Genomic DNA, 24,413 nt, shown 5'->3' with positions numbered 1-24,413 from the left:
CTTTGTCGAGATATGCGCATACATATATTTAAAACGAGGAAACTGATGTTAACTCTCATTCTCGTCTGACTGAGACAAGCCAAATAATTTTTATAACGAAGTTTGTGCTCAATCAGTTATGTTCCGTTTTTTAATACGAGAAGTATTAAATGGGAGAATTATTCGAGAAATTTTATAATATTTCTTGATATTTTATTGTCCTTTAATTTTTAATGCTGTGCTATCCTAATTTATTTTCGGAATTTATCGTAATTTTTGGTAGTATCTCTTAATTTGAAAATTTATTGTAACTTATTGTAATATTTTTCTTTAATATCTTTTTCCAATTTTTGAAATTTTAGTATTTTACTTTGATTTTGAAATTTATGATAATTATTGACATTCTTCTCTAATTTAAAAATGATCGAATAATAGGACTATATATTGTATTTATGAGCGATAATTATGTTGATATCGCTACATATTCAACAGTTTTGGAAAGACGAACAGATTTATAGTTTCTCTTTAAGCTATATGTTCCGCACTCAACCGTCATAAAAATTAACGACGATTAATTGAAATGATAAAATAGCAATAAGTAATGAGTGCGGAAACTTGTTCTTCTGACGTTTACTTGAAAGCATGATATATAGAAGATACTCGGACATATGGGAAAGATCAATCTTTATGCGTGAACTATCAGTCACAGAAATAAAACCATCATCTCCGTAATTAATGTAATTAACGTGTACTGAAATGAAACATGCAAGTAATTCTAATTTCTTCTCAGCCATACTTATCTATAGTTAATTAATTATAATTTAGTTAAGCAAGTTAATAATCTATCAGTCACCTACTAATCACATCATCATGGAAATATATGTACAGATGTTAATCGAAACGAATAATGAAATAAACGAATGACTTAAATTTGACATTTACGTCAAATATTAAAAATAACATAATGTCAAAGCTATTGTACATTCTAACAATCATTCTGCCCAAAGTGGGCAAGTGTCTGGTGATTTATGTACGGGAGTGTCTATAACGCTGGTAACAGTGTATAGAGCGTGGTAACTCGAATCAACCTTCGAACTCTCACACGTCGATTCTCTTTGTTTCGCGTAGGAAATGAGATCCTAAGAAGAGGATTGGCGTTAAAGCTCGACAATGGAAATTACTAGCGACTCGAGCGTGTGGGTATAACAGGAACCATTCAACCGGCATCCCGGTGCAACCATTTATTCCCGATCTCGAAGTGTCCCGCATGGAGTTGCATGTTACGCATACCTGATACGTGGAGACTGCCACGGACCACCGCCCATGCCCACCTTTCACAATATACGTGCCCTCGCTTCGGGCTTCTCTCGATCTAGCCGATCTACTTCGCGATCGTTCCCGTGGAAGCGTATCCTGATGCCCTTTATCGAACTTACATTCGCGTTCAAAAGTCTCAGGACATCCGCTGTTTTCGTACGAAACGTGGAAATTAATTTCAATTATCAAGGCAACGATTGATTAAACGAAAATTGTAGCAATAAATATTACTATATATATATAACATAGATTTTAAATTATAAAATCTACCATTCTCTGGTAAAGTATATTCTGCTAGAAATGAACATTTGTGAAAGAGGCTGTATGCAAACGATTTCGACCTTCTATTCTTTATTTCGAATTTCAGTACCCACCCACTGTAACTGATTTTTATGCAATGCAGTTTGCACGTTAAATATCATCGCTTTCGTCTCCCGTATCGAGCATCTCAGTTAGACATTGTTGTTTAGATTAGTTTAGATATCCGTGAGATTATTCAACTACCTATACTCGATGTACGAGCACGATGTCGGCTCGCGAGACATTGCTTTCGTTTAAAATTGAACTCCTTTCTTTTGGGCAGTGTCGGGTATGTTACGCAAGGTGAAATGGAAAGCGAGTTAATCCTGTTTCGTGTAACAGTTTCTTTAATTGGTTGCGTTATCGCGGATTCTTACCAAACTGTCTGGTTTATCCTGTTATCTAATGGAGAATTGTATTTGGATGTGGTTATGGCTTCAGATGGTTTGTGGTCTTGTTGAAGGTTTAGATTCGTCCGTTCATTTGCTTATACATGTAATTTCAAGTTCATGTAAATCGTCTTTAATTCAATTCTTTAATACACTGGCTCATGCCATTCTTATTTCTTATTGTACTTTCATTCTAAATATTTCAAAAGTGTTTTAATATGATATATTTATAGGGCATAGTAAGAATTTTTTGCAATCATTACAGCGTAAATGTACATGTAGAAACATGTTCATGGGAATAGTATAGTATTTGTAAATAAACTATATTTCTCCACATGCATATAATATTCCATAAATACATAGTGGAATTTTAATGAAAATGGTATTTTAAAATATATGTAGGTATTTAGGACGTGAAATGCATCTCTTCTATCTCTTCTGAATAACATCGAATAAGATAAACAATTTTGTGTTTATATCGAACTTGCTTCGACAGGTATGTAGTAGTTTCAATACGAAATAAAACGATCTCTTTTTTTCAGATGAAAGACGTTTATGATAAATATAGTAAATAACCAATATATATAGAAGAGGATTCGCTCTGTTTTCTACATCAAAGACGTTCAGCTTTTAATACTATCAACTGAATTTCAACGAATTATACACTAAATTTTAGGTACAAAAATACAATAAATGTAATAAACCACTAATGTATATAAAACAGGACTCTCTCCTTTCCGCGGATCAGACACATGTAACATTTAATACTATCACTCGAAGTCAAATAAACCATAATTTTCTAATATTAAGCTAACTGTATCTCTCTTACACTCTCTTTCTTTTCTACTGTTCTAGCAAGATATATCTTACGTAATAAGCCGATAGGAACTCCTGCGACGAAAAAGAGACATTCTTTCTGCTAAACTACTTCAACGCAATCTCGGTATCTATAAATAAATATCGGCCACTCTATCAAGCGCGACATAGGTGTAGTTTAAAAAAATAAATAAGAATAAAAAGGTAGAAAGGGAAAACACAAAAGGAACAAAAGATTGGCGGATATTCGACGAAAGATAAAGGCAGCACGGGCGGCAAGGTAGACTTATTTCCTGCACGACAGTGCGTGTTTCATCGATATGCTCGTACGCAGCTTTACGATTCCGCGTTCACTCTCAAGGCATTCTGATGCAAGGCGTGGTGCCACAGTTTGCCGAGCCAGATATCGTTAAAACTCGCTTTCCTTTACTCGCGTCACGCACATGCACAATTTTCGTCTTTCTATTATCGATGTGTAATTATTATTATCCAACTAGAAGAGTTTCGTTCGACGAAGAAGATCGATCAATTATACTCGGAATATTTCCTTTAGATTTTTATTAAGGATCTTGATTTGTAACTAAATTTATGTTTGTTATTATTGTTATTTAAACTTCTTTCATAAATTATTCCTTTTATGAATTATTATATTAAACTTTACGTTTATGTGAAAAATCTGTTACATTTGAATTACCACGATAATTAAAATTTATTTTTACAATAGTGTCATATTGTAACGATAAAATTTTACTTAAATCTTATACGCTAACATAAAATTTCTCTTTAATAAAATATCAAACCGAAACTAATAAAATACGACTAGCAATTGAGATGTCTCTAACATTTATTATACAACATATGTTAGCATTATGTATCGAAAATATGCTGAAACATATCGAATCAGGGAATAATATTATAAAATATGAATAAAAACGTACTCGTCGATACTTCCGTTGATTAAAACACTTTGATTAATGTAATTAATAGCTTTCCATAAACGGCTATTCCAATTAACAGTTCTCAGCGAAAAGAAATATCATTTCCTTGCTGATAGTCTTCAATTATACAGTAGTCGATCGATTCGATAAATGGAAACATCGACGAATAATTTTCCTCATTCAACTTATCGATACGCATCAAATTTTCGCACGTGTACTCTGTTCTTACCATTTAATTACGTGGATATTTTCACACAGCTATGGTGCATCAAGATGTCCGTGAAACACGGGACGTGAGAGACTGAAAAATGGAAACAAGTGTACCACACGCATTGTCATAAAAGGAACGCTATCGGATTATTCGCGTGATTAAGAATTTATACACTCTGGCCTTCCATAAATAACAAGACGCGATTGTTTGGCCGTAAAGATAGGACAATGCGTTCATGGACGTTTCTCATGTCGAGAAATAATCTATTCGGTTCGTACGTGGATTCACGTGAGAATAGTTTTGCTAGTAATAATGTTTCGTAAGAGTGCAAAGTCTTCGAAATCCTTGGAATATTCGTTCATAGTCACGATTATAGCAATCCATTTCTGCTCTCTTTAGAGATATGTTGTATAAATTTTGTCTGGTTCGATTAAGATTTTCGATAGAACTATAGGAAAAGAGTATGAACGATAAAATATACTCAACAAACTTTAAAGGTCAAGAGATAAAGGCCAAACCAATATCGAAATTGTCCATTTACTTACTTGTTATTTGTTTTTACAAATTTGTAAAAACAAATCTTGTTTCTTTCTTTTCTTAAACCTTCATTTGCGAAAGTTGCCGCGGCATAGTGTAGTTCGTATAATATCAATTTCTTGACTGACTGGTTCAACATGAATTTAAATTTCACTACTATTCTGAACAGGTAATCAAATAAAATTCCTTAGACATTTTAGACATAGTATATTAATTTTATGAGGAACGATTAAACTAGAATAAAATGTCATATCCTTTGTCATAGGTTATAGTACATTATTTATTCATTATTTTGCATTCATTGTAAAATAATTTGTTTGTATAACCAGGAAAATGGTACAAGTTAGTTTTGAAATTTATGGCAGATGTTTCCTCTTTCAAATGATTAATTTATTATACTTACTGGTGTACTATACTTACTAATGCAACATGTAAGGGAACTTTTAACTGCGGATAATTATCAATTTGGTTAGGGCAGAAAATTATGCTTTCAAACAAAGATTAGAGACAATAAAGAGCTAGAGACAATAAAACTAGTCAAAATTACAATAAAAAGATCAAAAAATATTAGAAGTGATAGATACTTGTTACAATAAAATATAATCAATTATTAATGTTAAATCGCAAGATGGAGTGAGATTAAGTTAATGGACTAATAATAATGGCATAAAATTTTTTAAATCCGTCCCAGAAAAATATTTAATATATCTTTAACTTTTTAATTCCTCAAGCAATTCTTAGGTTTCACAACAGACTTATTGAATATGTACTTTGAACAAAAAGAATAAATTGATAATTAAATATTGTCTTAACCTGCTTATAATTCCTATTATTAATTACATACAAAAAATGTAGCTCGAGCTATAGAAAAGAATTTCGCAATCTCGCATGTAACACCATTTAATCGTGTCTTCGTAATAATAACTTCAGTTTTGGTCGAACGTGACCACGTTGTTAGTAACACGTAGTGGATGTAATAACGTTTCGCATTGTTACATAGAAATAGAAAGTGGAGTATGGTCAATTAGAGAAGGCTGTCTGCTGAAAAGAATGCTAGTGAAAACAAGATCAATCGAAACTCGATAAAAAAATTGTTGCAATACCCCGTTGAAATGTTAAACAACTTTGATCTGATTTCTGTGCGTGCCAATTTTATTTTATATGGCTCCATTAAAAAGTATAATGCTATTGCGTGCTGTAATTCTTTTTATCATTAAACTAAAGTGTAGAAGAGTAGAACACCTGCAAATTATGAAAGCAATGAAAATTCTTTGAATACATGTATGTGTGTATCTGAAACATTATCGAGGAGATACATATTAGGAGGCGCCAGAGTTTATATTAATATAATAAATATTTCAGATTTTATAGAATAAAAAACCTTGTGCTTTAACGTAATAAATATCCAGCACGCCATATTGCAAGACAAATAATTAGTACTAGAATTAATGGGTAATTATTTCTTTTTCTTAATATTCTGTCTTCGATAGACTTTAATTCAACAATACTCAGAAGTTCTTTGTCATGAAGAATAAAACAAATACAAAGGATACATTAAATCTTATACTGTTTTTATTATTTTATTAACATGAATTATTATGAATGAGATGAAGAGGACGAAATAAACTAAAAATAAATTCGCTTTGGAATTTTCCAATTGAAGTTAATTATGCTAAAATACTTATATCGCAAACTTGACTGTCTCTTTACAAACTTCAATACAAATTGCGATAATCTTGAATCATTGTATTATCATTACCAGAACGTGATGAATATTTAATTACAAAAATATAAATTGGTAACACACGATAGTGATCGAATTATTCACATCAATGATGTATAATACAACGCCAGTTATCACTGACACTAAAATATCCGATAATGTGAGTTCCTGAATGAATAATCCCACTGTAATCTAGTAATTGACTTCTACATCTTCGTACGCTCAATTACCTATGGAAATTGTCAAGTATAAAAGATCTACCACATTTAATTTAATCTCATAGGATAGCTTCGAAAAGAGTGACACGTGAAAGGCAGGAGTTTGCAATTTGGACTGACCTTGCATACCTTCCAACAAGTCATATCGTTCCATGTTGCATGCTAAAACAGTTTAGTCTTTCTCTTGGATTCTACCGGAAGCCTCTGCGCCACCCGCAATGTTTCCGCTCTAAATCGCGTTCGTATCTGGTCGCTAAGAGGTTGAAATAATTCAGTACATTCTCTCTAATATGATTTTGAATTGAAAAAATTGTTTTCTTTCATTTACGTAAATAAAGTTTTATTTACTAGTTTAGAGTAGAAAAAGATGGTATTTAATAATTTAGAACAAAATTTATCTTGCAAATAGAACTATACATAAAAGTATGTATAGTTATTTATAATGTAACTAATATATGAGTACTTGTATAATTCTCCTTGCATTATTATTACACAAAATATTTCTATAATGAATATTCTATTTCGATTTTTGCCCTGTATGTAACTGTACTCCAGACAATTTTTTATGAATCACTCCGTATATGATTACATCATATGGAGAACCTTCTCCTGAAAGAAGACACATTCTCCATGAAATTTAATATCAACTTGGAAATATCTGACCTATTTGAATAAGCTTTCTCATAATATAAATTTAGCAACAATGGATTAACTAACTTTACACGTATAGGCACTAAAGATGCATAAAATACGTATTTGTACCGAAACATAAATTATGTCTAAAAATAAAAAAAGTTTGAGCCTAACATTTCATTTGGAAAATTTTTTAATCAATTTATATTATAGAATTCTGTTTGCTAATATTATAATTGGAAAAGGAAATTCCAAATATGTGAATAATATTTTTTTTAATGCAATTTATCTTTTCACCTAAATTTAACAATTTTATGAAATTTAAAAAAATTAAAATATTTATGGAACCAAGATACACTATTTTTTTCTTCAATACAGAAACTTTCTTCCATTAAATATCCATTACTTTTATTTATTTATTGTCTTGATAAAATAAAACATAAGCTACTTTATTTATGATTTCCATTAATGTTGCGTTTATGAAAATATAAAACTCAACATGTATAGAAATACATACTTAACACTTAATAAATACTTTAATAAATACTAGAGATTCTACCAATTTTCCACAAAATTATATTTTACTATAAAGGTAACTGCAATAGTAAATTCCATACCTGTCTATAAAATTCCATAATCTTATACCTTACTATCACGCCTATCCTACAAAATCCATCAAAGAAAGTAAATTTAATAAAATTTCTTATGTATATAAAATTATACAGTGATAAATATAGCTTGATCCCTAATAAGTTAAACAGCTTTCTGAAGGCGAAGGTGGTGCCCTGGCGCGAACTGTACAGATCAATTGCCACAATTCAGCCAATTAAAAGAGGCCGAAAGGAATCAGCGCACTTGCTTGTTCCTCGGTGGACACACGAAATTGACCGGCCAATCTCCCTTTCACCGGTTGGCATTGAGAACGCGGCATACAGACAGGTCATCGGTAAAATGAAGTCGCGCGAAGGAGTATGTAATCTGGGTCGTTGGCGGGCAATTATTGTGATTCTTAATCGCGAGGTGCACGCCCGCTGGAAGTCGAGCTTTAAATTGCAACGAATGGAATCTTTCGACGAACCTTGAAAACGCAATTTTATTATGCTTGGAAAGAGAAGACACGCTGGGTCATTTTTGCCTTTCTTACCAACACGTAATACGATTACGGGTTATTATAATTCATACGGAGGATATGGATGGGTTACGCAGAGATTTACGTGGGAATTGTGATTGAGGTCGATCATTGTTCGAGAATAGCGATTACGGGACAATTTAGAAAAGTAGACGTTGCTGTATTGAAGTTAATTGTTTCATGCTAATTCTTAATGTTGCTGCCTTTCTACGAATGAATTTCATATTGGTACTTTGAAACGAGTTAAGGATATTGTAAAACTTGTATTACGTATGATATAGTATTTATTATAAAGAGTCACGTGGTATTTTATGATTTCATTTTTGTATTCATTAATTAAGCAGTTAGATGCATTTACAGGCTATCAATGTATGCTTACGTAAGTATTTATACGTATTGAAGACTCATGGCTTATATAAAAGAAAGTTAATCTATATAAATTGTCCGTTTATTCCAAACTGGGAGTTCTTAATTATTTTCAGAGGATAGTACGAAATGATATGAGGAATTTAAAAATATGACTACGTTTAATTTCTATAACGTTCGCTCTGTTGTTGATTGCGGACAATATATTTGAGAAGAAAAGGGGTTCTATTTATCACAACATAAAACTATTCATCGCTACGAAATATAAAAGGTAGAGATTCTTTGAAAATCTTATTCAAAATTAAAACGAAATTATGACAGTTATCGCAAAAGAGATTGCATCATTAAAAAAAGTAAAACATATTACCTACTTAAAACGTTACATAAACTGGCGAGAAGATATTAACAAGGTGAAATTCGACAATTTCTATATAAAGGAAATTATATAAAAATGATTACTCTCATTAAACTATCATTATACAGTCTACATATTCATTACATCCTTTCCATTTACAGTGAATCCAAAAAGTACTTGCACATTCAATGAATCATCTTTTGTTTAAGGAAGTCTCAGTTCTTAAAATTAAAATTACATTAACATATGATACGTTACAAAACATTAACGTCAAAGTGTTATTAAAACACTTTTAAGCTCTAACAAACCTGATACATCTACATCCAATTAATCAGTACACATATGCCAAAGCAGAAGCAACGGATATAAGAAAATATTTCTCCAACCTCCTATATATTTACATACAAATGTAGAAATGCATGCAGAAAAAAAACTATTATTTTCACGCAATTGACGTAAAACGAATTTGCTTTTAGAAATTCACAGTAGCTTGTCTCTAGTTCTTGCGATAGTCTGTATTACATTTTAGAAGAGCAACGAGGATTCGTACGACTTTCTAGCAACACCGATGAACAAATTAATTTCCACGAGAGGCTTAAACACCAGAAACTTAATTATTGGAAATTATACGTTCGGGAGAAATTACGGAAGCGAGTCGTCAGGTATACAAAATATATCGATCAACCGCGAATCTAACGAGCAGCGTGCCAATAGAAAGTTACAAAACGCCGATCGACCGCTAATTTTACGGCGGAAACCAAGGCGGTCAATTGCGCATTTCGCAAAAGTCAAGTGAAAACGACGAGTATCAAGCTCGGTTTTAAAGGCCGGGCTTTATTTTACCGAATCGCGATTCAACCTTGCGTTCGGTCAGTTTCAAGGTGACAACCGATAGAGCCGATGCTCTCTTTTTCCCTTTCCCTTATCAATGTCGAAGATTTTTAATCCAAGGAATTCCAAAAATACCAGGATCCTTCTGTATCGATATAATGTGAGAACCATATGTAATGAAATAATTTGGTAAATTATATACAGTTTTACGAAATTTCTATGGGATCTAATTAAGTTCCATTTCCTTATATCAATTCATGAAAATATAAAACATGAACATTGTAGTAAATAAGAAATAATAGTGAATTTGCGTGTCATTCGTAAAGTTTTAGAAAACAAACGCGTACGATACAATATAGTAAAAAAGGTATGTTTCTTTCTCTTTCATGGGCAATTTTTGTATTATTCGATTATTATTATTTATTTTATCTTAAAATCCTCTATTTCTCTCTGGCCGATAACTAGGTTAAAGACACGTTCTATACATCTTTACTCGACCAAGTTTACCATCGCATCGTTATTAACGAAGAAGCAACACGTGCGCTTTGACACGTGATTTTAGGTATCGAATTGATTATATGAACGTTACTTCATTGGCGTAATTATTCTTACAAGATCGAAAGTAACGTTACAGGCAGTACTATAATTAAGGATTAAACGTGTGCTAGCTAGTTTATTCTGTCTCATTTTATTCCATAAATGTATAACTAGTCTACGATCCACGACCAAGCACAGTCTCTTATTCGCTATTAGCCAAAACGATGTCATAATCATTTAACCGATTATGTAAATTACGAAAAATCGTGAAAAATTTATAAAATCAATACATCAATCAAAGCAATCATAAAATGAGGAACCATTAAAACGGTAAAGCAATAGATAGTAAATAGAATGAACTATTACGAGAATAGATGCTATCTATGTTTTAATGAGATTTTATTTTAACTCTATAACAATGTAATCTGAATGTAATTCAGTAAATCATCAAATGTAGTAGATAGCTATTATAAATTTCACATCTTAAATGTCATCTTGCGTAACACAATTGTTAATACCTATTTCGTATAAAAATAACTAAATAGCTAACTTCTTCGGCACTTTATTACACTGTCAAAGGATTAACATTCTGTTATTTTTAGGATATTATAAAAATAAAGTATTGCGCTCTATAGTCTACGAATTTCGCGTAAATTTTTCATACGATTATCGCTTTAAACTTAATTATTTAACGCATCCCTTGCGTTTCAACGCTTCAAATAATAGATTTTCAAATTTACATAAAATCATTATATTGATGAATGAAAACTCTTAATTTAACAATCGCGATGTTTAAATATATTTTCTAATTTCCAGAGACTTCCATTGGTTAATTGTAAGTCATTATAAAGTGACAACTAACTAGGCAACACTGCTTCTAACGGTAGTGCTTGAATGACATTTAAACTTTGACATTTTTTCACTCAAAGAAAGCTGAAGGATAAATAATTATTGTCTTCAATGAATTACATGCTAAGTGTATATACGTAAGAGACAATATATTTACCACTGCTATTCTATTCGGTTCCTAAACAGTTCTAAATTATGTAGTTTGTGCTTAAAATATAATATCCAACTATACTATATTTTTAAAAGAACAAATAAATCAATAAGAAATTTAAAAATAAATAATAATTAAAGCTACTTTAAGATATTCTTTATATCAAAGTTATTCAAACCGTAAGTAAAACTTTGTATACAAAAGAATCGTACCTCTTAAATAAGGAACTGTTAAACTATAATTTCATTCCACGCGTTCCTTTTTATGAAAAATCCGTATCAAATATGACATTTTTAATATATTATATAAAATAATTAGTAAGCTGCAGATATTTATGTAAATTCATATTTTAATATCATAGTGCATGCGTAACTGGAATTACAGGACTCGGAGAGTTAACGAACCAACATAGACAAAATTCCAAATTTCTCCTGGTGAAATATTTTTCACCCAGTATCGGATAAATCCAGAATATATAGAAATATGAATAAATTTTGATACCGGTATTCATGGTAAAAGTGCATTCGTTAAATTATTTCATTCAGTGGCTATAGGTATAATTTCTGTAGCGTGACCTCGATATCTACATCGCCACTTTTACATAATAATTTCACCTTAGAAACCCGCAGCTGAACAACTTCGTGTGTCGAATATTACTTTTGTGTTATTATTAATATCATATCGGAAGAAGGATTACAAACTTCAAAACTGCAATCGCATTATAAGATATTCATACCGGATATCCGTAAAATATGGTGCAAACTAATACATATATTCATGCGTGAATAGCGACACATAATAAATTGTAGAAAGTTGGTTAACTAGAATTTAAAATAATTGCATTATAAATACTGTATTAAAATATTTATTAATATTAGCCATTTATTAATCTAAAGCAAAAATATCGTTGAATGTGAAGTGCTTATAAGTAAACAATCTTTACTAAATTTCAAAATATAATATTTAAGTGATAAATATTTAATAGAAGGCTACGAATGATTATATAATACAATATTCCTAACTTATTTCTAAAATGTCTATAGTACTTGATACTTGTGTGTAAAAATACTTAAAATATTATCTATTAATATTATATTTACAAAAATTTCGTTACAATACCATCTTTTAATATTGCTATTCTAATAGATTATGCGTATTAACTATAAAATATATATTGTGTTAATACAATAGGAAACTTACAGAATCAAGCAAAAGTTCTATGTTTACAACGCTCTTATATCTACTTCGATTGAAATAAAAAGTTCCCGAATTTCGTGACTAAATCGCGACGCAATACGCAGATTTCTAAAATTCCATTCTCGTAGAATTATGAACGTAATTCAAACCATCCATCGACAAACCATCGATAAACGTCTTGAGCGTTTGAGACACTAAATTCGAAGTAGATATACCGATACCAGCCGTAATAAGACACATACGGTGACCGATCGTGCAGGAATCAGGCATACAGTGAAAGGTTTGAGACAGACAATAAAAATTGTTGAACGCTAGATCGGTAGTCCAATCGAGAACTTAAGAATGATTTTCAAGAGTGACGAGAAACCAGAACAACCTGCCGGGCAACGTGTCCCGTATACGAGTTACTGCAACGGTAATATAAGAGGACACTGGGACAAATTGGATCCATTCTCTCGCTCGAAAACCCGACGTCTAAACAGTCCTTGCCGCTTCTTATCTATGAACATCGACGCACCAAATAATTACAGGCTCCAATTAATTACTATGGTAGGCAGAAAACACCAAACAGATAGATCCTTACAAAAGTGAAATTTGAGGAGTTGCGTTAATTTTACAGAATTATAATTAATATTGAACACAAGAGCGTAACAAGTAAAACACTACATGAAATAAACACTATTTTACATAATATAGTTATGCAATACTAGTTAGAATTCTTAAAAATATTACATTTGGTACATAAAGCGAACAATGTTAGGAAAGTTTCCCTCCTCGCTGTATATGATCAAATTCTCAATTTCAACAAACTGAAGAACAATTCGAAAAAGTACCAGAAAGCGTAACCTCTACATGCTGTTGCTTTCCTTGACAAACATTATAATTCATAATGGGTAATAAAAAAATCTCAATTAATCAGTCTTCTCAAATGGAGAAAAATATGGAGAGGCGGCGGAATGCAGTCCTTATTTAGCCGTATATAAAATACATATACGTGGCGTCAAAGTTGTTGACCGGTCCACGTTGCGATCGATTTTCCAGATTCTCGAGAACCGGGGCTAGTCTGGTGGGGAATATTTAGGGGATATAAGGTGCTGTAACGAGACAAGGCGGCCGTATATACAGGAGTCGAATAGATAGTGAAAGTCCCCCAGAGCTAACAGGAGTATAGAGGGCAAGAGGGGGGTAGGAACGGGGGACCCCAGTAAGGTATATGAGGGCCTCAGTTCGAGCAACCGCTGGTACTCTAGCCTCGCTGCCTACTTACATTCACACACACTAACACACCAACCACCTGGAACACAATGCGCACGGTCGCGACGGTATGTATTTAGTGCGTCACCATCGTCATCGTTTCTCGTTAACAAGCCCTTCGAGGGCCAAGATTTTGACAAAGTTTCTTCCAAATCGCGTGCTCTCTACCGGTCATTGTAAATCATCGGCATCATCGTGACTATCGTTCGTCGCTTTATCATCTGCAAAAATTTCAGTCTCGCGTGTGATGTGATCGTTTTTCATCGTGACGGAACTGTGCTTGTGATTTGTGCATTACTAGTGCACCGCGGCTGGATCTCGTAAAACCTTGACTCGTTAAAGCTGACAGAATAATTCGGTGACGTCTGGCAAGAGTTTGATAGATGTAGAGGATAGCTTGTAGACCAGACACGTTGCTCGGCGGTTTCGTAAGGCGAGCGAAAGATAAATGTTAGTTCCGAGCAATCACTCGATCCAGACCTTTATGTGTGATCGACGTTCCGAACACGGGAGAAATCTGGTCGCCTCATGGTCGTAATTCGCGCGATTCCACGGAGATCGTTATTCACTCGTAAAAATATCGCGTACCCGTTATAATTACCATTACGCAACTAATAGTCACCAACGATGTACAACCGCGTTATTACATTATAATTCGGAAGTACCTTTCGATCGTTTTCTGCGCTACTCGAAAAATTATGAGAGTGTACGCGGGCGGAATCGATATTTTTTTGCCGCCTACTCGCTCGAAGAAAGACATTATATAATGAGCTACGCCGAACAGGAACACGTTCAGGAGTCATGTCGAACAGTATGCGTGACGATAGTAAGCGTTTCTCGTTCGTGGCCATTCGGGCAGAACTGCAGGAAGTGCGTTACGCAGATAGAAGCGGTAAAACTCGGTGAATGGCGTGTAATTTACGATGATCGATTTACCAATCGTGTACATCTCCACGGGGAGGAATAAATACAGGCAAAATACTCGCATTTATTGCTTGTCGCGCTCGCCTTCCGCCAATACAACGGCGATCGAGACTTTTACCGTGTATAACAAGTCGACGTCAAGAATCCGGTATCCTTCGAATGCGGTTATCTACTCGATGGTGGTGTAATAAAGTCACGTCTGGCGGTTAAGGTTCTGGTAACCCGGAGGGTCATGCATCACTGCGTTTAGACCTTTCTGCGAACAATTACGGTTTATGAAGTCTCAGATTAACAGCTCTGTAATACTTTCCAGGATACTGACCGCATGAAGATTAAGTTTACAGTGGTATCGGCGTTGCTCGCTAGACACGTCTCGACTATGCAATCATAAATTATGCGAAACACGAATTGCAAGCAAGAAAGATTGGAAAATATTTCTATTGCAGAATCTTTTTTAATGGACCATAGTTATCGATCGAATATCGTGTTGGTTAGTCTGATTCGTTGAAACGAAAAGCGATTGTGTTATGGAGCAATTTACAATACTTGTGTAACAACATTTTTCCGCGAAATATAACCATATTCTAGGACAGAAAGTAATAGCGGAAGTAGTAGATGTTTCGATAATTGCAGTAATGATCTTTATGATCTACTTACAAGATACGCGTGATCGATTGGAAAGGCACGTTTAAGAACGACGACGCCAATAATTTACTAACACTGTGTATATCTTTCGCACGTATTCTGTCATAAAACCACGGAATATTAAATAATCGAATAAAAATGAATATAATCGTAACGCAGCATTCTACAATCCACTACATCTTTGCACTGCTTTCGATCAAACACAACATTTTACTTCTTCCAGGTACTATTACTGGTAGCTGCCATACTAGTAGTATCGGCTCAGCAATACCAGCACCCAGATGCCAACTACGTAGACGAATACTCAGCATACGAGTCTCCAAGACCGACTCATCCGACTCCCCGAAGTTATGCCGCTAATTCGGCGCCGAATCGGCAATCGGCTGGCCCTACAACCCCAAAACCAACGCCGGTGGCCATCCTGAAGCAGATCAACAGGCACAACGAGGACGGCTCGTACACGTACGGGTTCGAAGGCGCGGATGGGTCTTTTAAGATCGAGACGAAACTACCAACCGGAGAGGTGAAGGGTAAATACGGATTCGTCGATGACACTGGCAAAGTACGAGTAGTCGAATATGGAGCGAATCAATACGGTTTCCAACCCGCTGGCGAGGGTATCACGGTTGCACCACCGACTCTGGTCGACGACACCACCAGCAAGGAAGCTCTGCAAGCACAAAACTACCAAGAGGAATACCAACAACCGGCTGCCAGACCTGCGCCACTTCGAGCAGTCGCGCCTGCGCCGGCACCTCGCCCTGCACCCCTTCAACAGATTCAATACGGACAGCCAGCTTACCAACAGCCCCAAACTCACACCGAAGCCGTCTATTCACCGCAACTGGCGCCCAGACAGCAGCCAAGTCTTCCGAAACCGCCAATTTTCACGCCTGCTGCTCCTCAATCCCCCCTCACTAAACAAACCACTCTCCTTCAACCTGAAGAACCAGCACCACCATCTCAATTGTATAATCAGGGACCAGCCCAGTTTGGCCCTGCTCCTGTTCAAGAACACCGTTCCCAACCACAACCTCGTAGCCAAAGCGGGGGCATCCTTGATCAATTAGCTAGGGATTATGCTCTGCCACAGGGCGTCGCACCACCGTTGCACGACATCAGCTTCGGTTATTACTAGATCCTCTAGTCCCTCTCGTGTTCGTCAGGGTGGTCCCCGTGCGTTTTGATCTGTCCGTATTGTCTGAAGACGCGATGCTTCGATGGCGCACCCTTTTCGCCGTGATCGCGGCGTGGCCCATCGGTGACGATGGGTGGCACTGTGATTCGTACGTCACGCGTCGATTATTACCGAAGAGAATATCGAGAATTTAAGGTACATTGCAATCCAGCGAGAAAATTGAATCAAAATCGATAATTTGATTATTGTTTCTATTTTCTTAATTGATATTCTTTTCTTTTTGTAAAATAAGAGAATAGGGTGAAGGTTCTTGAGTTTTTCTTCGGTAATAAGGAAATCGCTGTCATGGCTGCCTACCGAGTCGAACTTTTGTTTCTTTCGATGAAGGTACGAATCCATTCTTGCCATTGGAATCAAATGTGATAAGCATGGTTGATGAAACGTGCAGTGGAAATGTAAAGAATGATCTCTAAGTATCTGTTCAGAATAATTATTAGTAACGAAAGCTATATGGAATGGAATCATTTTATCTCTTTTCTAAACTTTATTTCTCCAATCAGGATCTTCTAAGGAGAGATTTCGAAAGGTCAAGGATTCTTTCATTTCCGTTTCGCGAATAGCCTTTTCACGTAAAACCCTGTCAAAATCATTAACCCTGTGTGTAAGGAAGGTTGTAAAAATGTTGTAAATAAAAATTCCACATTCCACGGTAGGCTTCCGTGCTGGTTTTAGTCTTAGAGAACGCAGCTTGCACACGCGTCATAAGTGTACCGTTACAATTTCATTTCAAGGAGACCCTCACTTTGTCAAGCTGTGTCTTCGAGTTCGTGTCTCACGGGACTGCACAATAAAATTCAGCACGCTTACTATTATATTATATTTTAATTATATTATTATAAGGTAAATTAGATTGGAATAAATCGCGAGGCCAACACAACACCTTTTATAATCATAACTCTTCAATACTGCCCTTCAATGAAAATTCGAGGTATTTTCACCCACGATTCATTATATAATTTACACAAGTTGAAGGTAAATGTTTCGTTTTAATTTTGTTAATGATTGTAATTGAGATAGTAGAGGCGAAAGAAATATTAATAAACGTTTCCAACTTAGATCGAATTAAAACTATACCCTTCAACTTTCTAATTGTTCCTGTTTCTCCATCAGTCAAACTCGCATAACCAGTCGCAACAAACGACCTTTCATATTATTCCTTCTATGATAAAAATAAAAGAAGGTAACCGGTAAGCTTGAACTGTATCAAGTTTGTGCCGGAACTTCGCCAATTGGAATTTTAGTTACGAAATTTATACATCGACCTTCACGTTTCTTCGACATAAAGGACGGTTGGTTCGCTTGAACTATACATATACATAATAATGGCACCGTATGATATATACATATATTACGACAGATTGTAACATAAAAGCGGATCTGGTGATTGTATTTGTAGAGCAGCAATTGCGTGAGAACGAGTGTGAAAGTGATGTATAAGTCAAATTTACCTCGTTCCAGGAATTAATTCTTAAATCGTGGCAGAAAATAATCGCAGAAAATAACAGCACTCACGCAATTTACGCTTTCAGTTTTTTCAACTTAGATCACTTTTCTTTTCAGGTATTTCTTTCTGTATTATTTCTATATTTTTCTTTCTGTATTAATACGGAGCAAGAAATGAAATTTACCAATGTTATAAATAATTTTCAAAATATTTCCCAAAATGAAGCAGTAAACAATTTTTGACGAAATTGAAATGCACTTAAATAAGAAATATTCTTATATTTATTTGTTTAATATCACAACCAGGGAAAAATACTAGCGTAATTAAAATTTATATAGATAAAATTGTAATATTTTGTCCGTACGTATGCATACGATAATTTTGTAAAATCTTTGATTGGTATAGAACACGTATATACTCTATTATCAAGGACTGGTCGAAACTCAAAGAAATTGCAGTTCAATATATTTAAATTCCATTCATTTTTCTCGAAATGTTGTATTAATTTCTTATTAATGCGAAGATAGATGTAAAATCCAATAATTTTATTATGCGTCGACAAAAAATACAAATATACAATATCTTGAAGGAAGTAAAACAAGTTTCAACATATATTATACCTGAAACTTAATTTTTTTCAATTTCTTTGGTATTTTTAAATTTGAATATAAAATATACTATTCAACGTATTATAATGAGATTAAGGAAAAAAATTTATACTTCTATCATTCATGAAGATTCCAGTTACCATCGGATCATAGATAATCGCGCTACATTCTACATGATCAAGCTGGCAGCCTGCAGTTATGGCAACCAGCATTACGTTTCTGCAAAGCGAGTATTCACTCGCGACTCGTTCCTATCTTTCCGCGATTGTAAAATGACGAAATTCGCGCAAACCAAAGAATAGAATTTGTAGTTACTTTTTCACAAGGCGCACAAGCTTAAAAGCAATATGAAGTTCTATTTTATCTGTCGGATCTCTACCACCGAAATTCGTACGTTCCCAGACGCGTCCCTTTGTTGCAATTTACTAGTTTTCTATAGTACAACGACATTTCCTTTGATGTCTCAACACCGGTTATTCTTTGAACCACTCAAGAAATACGCGTATACAGTAATTTACGGAGTTTAACTCGATGAAAGAGCGACCCATTCAAAAGATTTCGAAGAAAAATATGATCCCATTGTATTTTTTTAGAAGCATGAATATTCATTTCTGTTGCAACAAGTATCATTGTAAGGTACATTTAACGTGTTATGTATTGTCTGACATATTTTTAGAAGGTACACAGTTTCAAATTTCACATTGGTACTTTTTTTTTAAAAAAAGAGAAGGAAACTTGTGTTTCCTTTTCAATGTTCTATAACGATTATACGTAAGATGATGATAATAGAATTAATCGATTGATTTTATTTATTATGATAGCTTACAATCATTTAATATCAATTACAGGAAATTTTTAGAAACCACATAGTAATTCCTTAATTTCTAATTTTGAACTTTAGTTGTCAAAATTTAGCAAGTATTGCTATTTATTACTATATTCATATCACAGACTTTGAGAAGTTATTTATACGAATTATATAGTATCAATATTATTGAATGTATAATATGCTATTGAAATCATAATATATGTATAGTACTATCCTTTATGCTTTAGACTATACTGCATACTAATATCTCATATTCGTAGCAGGTATCAATGTCAAGAAAACAGGAATTTATGTTTCTAAAATCTCAATAAAACACATAGATCAACTACATTCATACTTTCTTTCCTATACACTTCGAAGTCGAAGATTGAATGTTCGTGACGTATGGAAAAAGCAATTTTATAATTCTGCCTTATATTTATTACGGGACATTACATATATATATATATATATATATATATATATATATACACAATATACACGTTACATATATGACTTACCAATCGTGACGACAATCCATCCTTAAGTTCTTCCTTTAATTGTTCTGGCTTCTCTAATCACCTTGGACAATCCTGTAATAGATACGTAACGTTACAAATAACATGTCGCAGAAACAATGCATAATATCGAATTAAACGCGTCAGAGATTTACAAAGGGAAGAATTAGTATGAACATAGCGTTAAGGATTACAGGACAAATTACAGACAATGGCGTTGGCAACGTGCCAAACGATCATGTCATGATGCACTTCGAGGTGAGGATTACTCCATGTGCATTGACCTTCTTCTGTGTGCAACGAGGTTACAGCTATCACGTTCGCGACACAGGTGTAACGTTGTATGAAGATTCGTAGCTTGCATCATCGTGTATAATAATATCCACCCACACGTCGAGTCACTGACTTTGGGCTCTATAGAAAGCTATCATTATCAAAAATATTATGCATGGGCTTCCTTCCGCGTTCCTCGCCACTGTTGAACGTTTAGCTGGCTATTGCATTAGAATTTTGACAATGACGAATGACGATCGCGGAACGACTGGCTGGCAAAGTTACGTGAAGGCATTGTCGCTCGTTAGCCGAGGGAAACTGTATCGACCGGTGATACGAGAAATACGTAGCTGAGCCGATGTTCGTTATCGTCTAAGCGAGTCACGCAAAATGTGCCCGTGAGTTTCAACATTGCAGCCCATAGTTACAAGAACCCGCCTCCTACTTTGCCGGAATTTATCGTCATCGTTGAAATCGTCGATTGGTTGATGCAAGCTTTCGTGACCCGACGTTGACTAGAGTTTCACATAAATGAGTGACAACACGCCATAGCGGCTTACATGTTTAACAAACATTCATCTATGACAGCAATAGCGAGTCTATGAATGATCAAGTAGAGAACAGGAATTTTTTCAGCAATTGTACGTGCCGTGTTTTTGTTAAAGGGTTTTGGTTACTTTCTTCGTATCAATCATTCAGTAAACGAAGTACAAGATGAGCTCTATTAATGAAAAGTATCGTTTTATATGATTTGATGACTGATTGTTTAAATTAGTAGATAGCTATATCAATTATAAATATTCATTTAGTCTTCTTTTACAATTTTCCATTGTAATTATATCTATATTAAAATAGAATTAACATAAAAGATACCACGTTTCTAATTGTTTCCTTTTAAATAAATTTAGTGAGTCATTGATATAATTAGTGCCAAAAGAAAATATACGATTTCGATACGAGAGAAATTTCAGATAAGATTAACGTACCTACAGTTTTTAGCGTTCAGTAATTAACAAAACTACTGTGCTTTTTAAGAATAATTGCATACATCAAAAACAACGTTTGGAATTTTTATATAATGCTGGAAGAAACAAAGATAAGGAAACAAAGATATCGTATGAAATTGTAAATCGACTCCTGCAACTGTGAACGCGAAAACAGTCTCGTGAAAAGAACTTTCCCCTTGGAAAGTTCTAAGACGGCCAGCTGAGTAACTGCTAAATCGGTTTATCGTCATGTAAGAAAATATTGCTGTGTACATATAGATCATAATCGTATATATGTTCGTATGTATAATATGACGAGATGATTAAAATAATATGTGTGAGAATGGATAAGAGGCGATATTAATTTTGTTTTTATTAATTTCATAAACTTCGCTAATAATATCAGAAAATTTACGTAAGTCTTATACTCGTTTCTTATTCACTTTAAATATCCGCTATTACTTCAAAAAATTTACTTTATAAATGGAAATGAAGAATACATGAACGCTTATAAATAATAGGATATTAAATTCTTAGTTGTTTGAAGCTGCAATACTTATTAGTATTTTAATATTAATTAGTCGGAGTAATTACTCAAACGTTAAACATTTAACGTATGTTTATCAAATTGTAGATAAAATGAAAATGCAGCTTATAACGAATTAGGTATATTCACTTTCTCAAACATTAAGAAAAAATATTTGCTCCGAGAAATTAAACACTGATCATCTATAAAGCGATTCATTGGTAAAATTTCCTTTATCTTTTTCACAAATGAAAGCTGAAATAAAGGAGAAATTTCTTCATAAATACTTTATCGTATAATAATATAGATAATAGTTTATATGATAATATGATTAGACATCAAGATTGTTTTAATTATTAGATCTGTATCCTCTGAATGAAATAAAAATAATACCAGATTATATAACAAAATGTATTGCTTAAACTTATAATATCAAATAGATTAAAATTTAACAAAAAAGAGGCGTTTTCTTCTTATCTCTGGGCAAACATCTTTCTCCTCATATATTTCACAATTTTTGGATACTGCTTTTTTAACAAAACATAACTCTTATATTTCATTTAAATTTCAAGTGCCTCTATATAAAGGCTACAGCACAGGTAAATTGCAACATGGATTAAAATAAATTTCACATTCCTTTTCAATAACTATATCTGATAAAATAATCAAGTAATACATAGCTACTGTAACTATGCAATTCCAGTTGTACAAACCACTCTATGAAATGCATACAACTTATAGTAACATTGGTAATGAACTATACCCGACTAGAGACGAGTCTTGTTTGAATGGTAAATTGCAATCCCATTGCGAAGGACGACGTAAACAAGCCTTCCTTCTGTGCATTCATTCGCCTGATGTTTCCATTGATGATACAGAAAGCGAGCTCGATCGTCGAGTGATCCCGGTAATGAAAGTAGGTAACTGCATTTTCTTCCAAGAAACCGGCTCTGGATCAGTTATAAATCATAACCGATAAAGCAGATTGCTCCTGTTTATTGATTTCATTCCTCTTTACCACGTTCTACATTAAACATCGCAGTAATATCGTCACGAAATTCACAAGTGTTTCATTTACTTTCTACATTAATAGAAAATTTAATATGATTTCAATACTTCCTTTCCTATTTTCTGAAAGTAAAAACCTATTTTTATTCATCATGGTTATTATAACTTCTCTGGAATTTAGACATACATACATGCTGCCTATTACAATAATTTTTCTCTATGGATTTTCTGTAGATTGTTATCAATCCTAATAGCCTAAAATAACATTTGAATTCCTTTAACTATCAATTTTAATTACTACTTCCTTTAATTGTTACATATCACAAAGATCATAAACGCGGCATTAGAGAATTTATAAGCAGAAAATATCACTTCCTATGTAACTCCAATTATAATCAGAGACGATATACATACATACTATCGTCCTGCATATCACGGAAACATTGCCTTATCGGCATTAAAATTAAACTACAAATTTTTCACATTAACTCGAATACGATGTAACGTCCATCTTGCTCACTCAAAAATAATTTACCGTTAATCTTCAAATAATATTCAAAATATACTCTAATTTTAATAATTCTACCGATATTTTGTCCATAATATTTGCTTTAAACTTCTAAATTCCATCTAAATTCACTAGAATTGAAATTTAAAATACCGTTCCTTGCGCCTGTTCATTTAAAAGCAATTCAATATCAAATAGCTTTCGAAATATGCTCTACTTTTCAAAATCGCGCATAAATTCACCAAATTGATAGGCTAATAATTCTCGCATTATTTCGTCCATAATATGAGCGAAAGTACGGGTAGAATCTCTGAATGCTTCAAACGGCGCACGTGTTCCGCACGCGGCGCGCGGAATAGGAACATCAATTACGACGACTCTCCCAAATTAAGATGCAGCAATTTCAAGGCGTTTTAGACATTGCCAAGGATCGTACCACGCGATAGATATTCCTCGGCGCTTTCTTCGGATAAATACACCATAGCTATTTATGTGGCGAGAGCATCCGTCGCGGTTAAAATAAAATTAATTAACAGTTGGAAGCCACCGAACGCGCAACTTCCTATTTTCTAACAAATATATGGTTAACAGTTTGGTATTCTATCCGAAAATGATTTTATAATTGCACTGAGTATATATATAATTCGGTCAATTGCGTTAGGATGATAAATGCGTTTAACATTTCAAGCGATTTGTGACATATGTTTCGTAATATGCCGGAATTTCTTAGAAATATATATATTATAAAATAAGAAATACGCATATACTTTGATATTAAAATTATATTATCAATATTGATACATTCTGATTTTAAAAGTATAAGTACTATTATAAAACACGACATATTCTTAGGATATATGCAAAACAGAAATTTGCTCGAATTATGAGAAATATTATTAGAACACAATTTATCTTTTTTAATTAATCAGATACTATTACTCATCTTTCAACAATTTCTCATACAGTTAATAATTAACTTGTAACCAAAGTGTACATTTTAAAACTTGCTTGTTAGATTTCTTATCAATCAGGACTTTTATTAACACTTTAATTGAGTGTAATACTTACGCAACGAGATATTTACTTGGATGCGCCTAATCATTAGAAACATGTAATTGCTGACACAGGATAAGCATATTATTTGCAAATAATATAAGCTTAACAAGATAACGTTACGCTATTAATCGTCTTGTCACCCAAGTGCTGTAGCTTATACAAAAAATCACCGGGTTAGCTA

At 33.6% G+C, this 24,413-nt stretch overlaps 1 protein-coding gene and 1 long non-coding RNA gene across 2 annotated transcripts; one reads left to right on the top strand and one right to left on the bottom strand.

Moving 5' to 3' along the window:
* Nucleotides 1-13,178: 13,178 nt before the first annotated feature.
* Nucleotides 13,179-17,568, top strand: LOC132909428 (DNA translocase FtsK-like). Its single transcript, XM_060964213.1, has 2 exons — nucleotides 13,179-13,798; nucleotides 15,523-17,568. The coding sequence occupies exons 1-2, from the start codon at nucleotides 13,781-13,783 to the stop codon at nucleotides 16,435-16,437; spliced, it is 933 nt and encodes a 310-aa protein (XP_060820196.1). The 5' UTR covers nucleotides 13,179-13,780; the 3' UTR covers nucleotides 16,438-17,568.
* On the bottom strand, nucleotides 14,726-15,516 carry LOC132909429 (uncharacterized). Its single transcript, XR_009658541.1, has 2 exons — nucleotides 14,977-15,516; nucleotides 14,726-14,910 (listed from the first exon to the last, which is right to left on the bottom strand). It is a non-coding gene; the product is annotated as an uncharacterized LOC132909429 (long non-coding RNA).
* Nucleotides 17,569-24,413: the final 6,845 nt, after the last annotated feature.

The sequence above is a fragment of the Bombus pascuorum genome, chromosome 8 (genome assembly GCF_905332965.1).
Source record: "Bombus pascuorum chromosome 8, iyBomPasc1.1, whole genome shotgun sequence".
NCBI lineage: Eukaryota > Metazoa > Arthropoda > Insecta > Hymenoptera > Apidae > Bombus > Bombus pascuorum.
The sequence above is the reverse complement of the archived record's forward strand: the minus strand, read 5'-3'. Positions and strand labels throughout refer to the sequence as shown.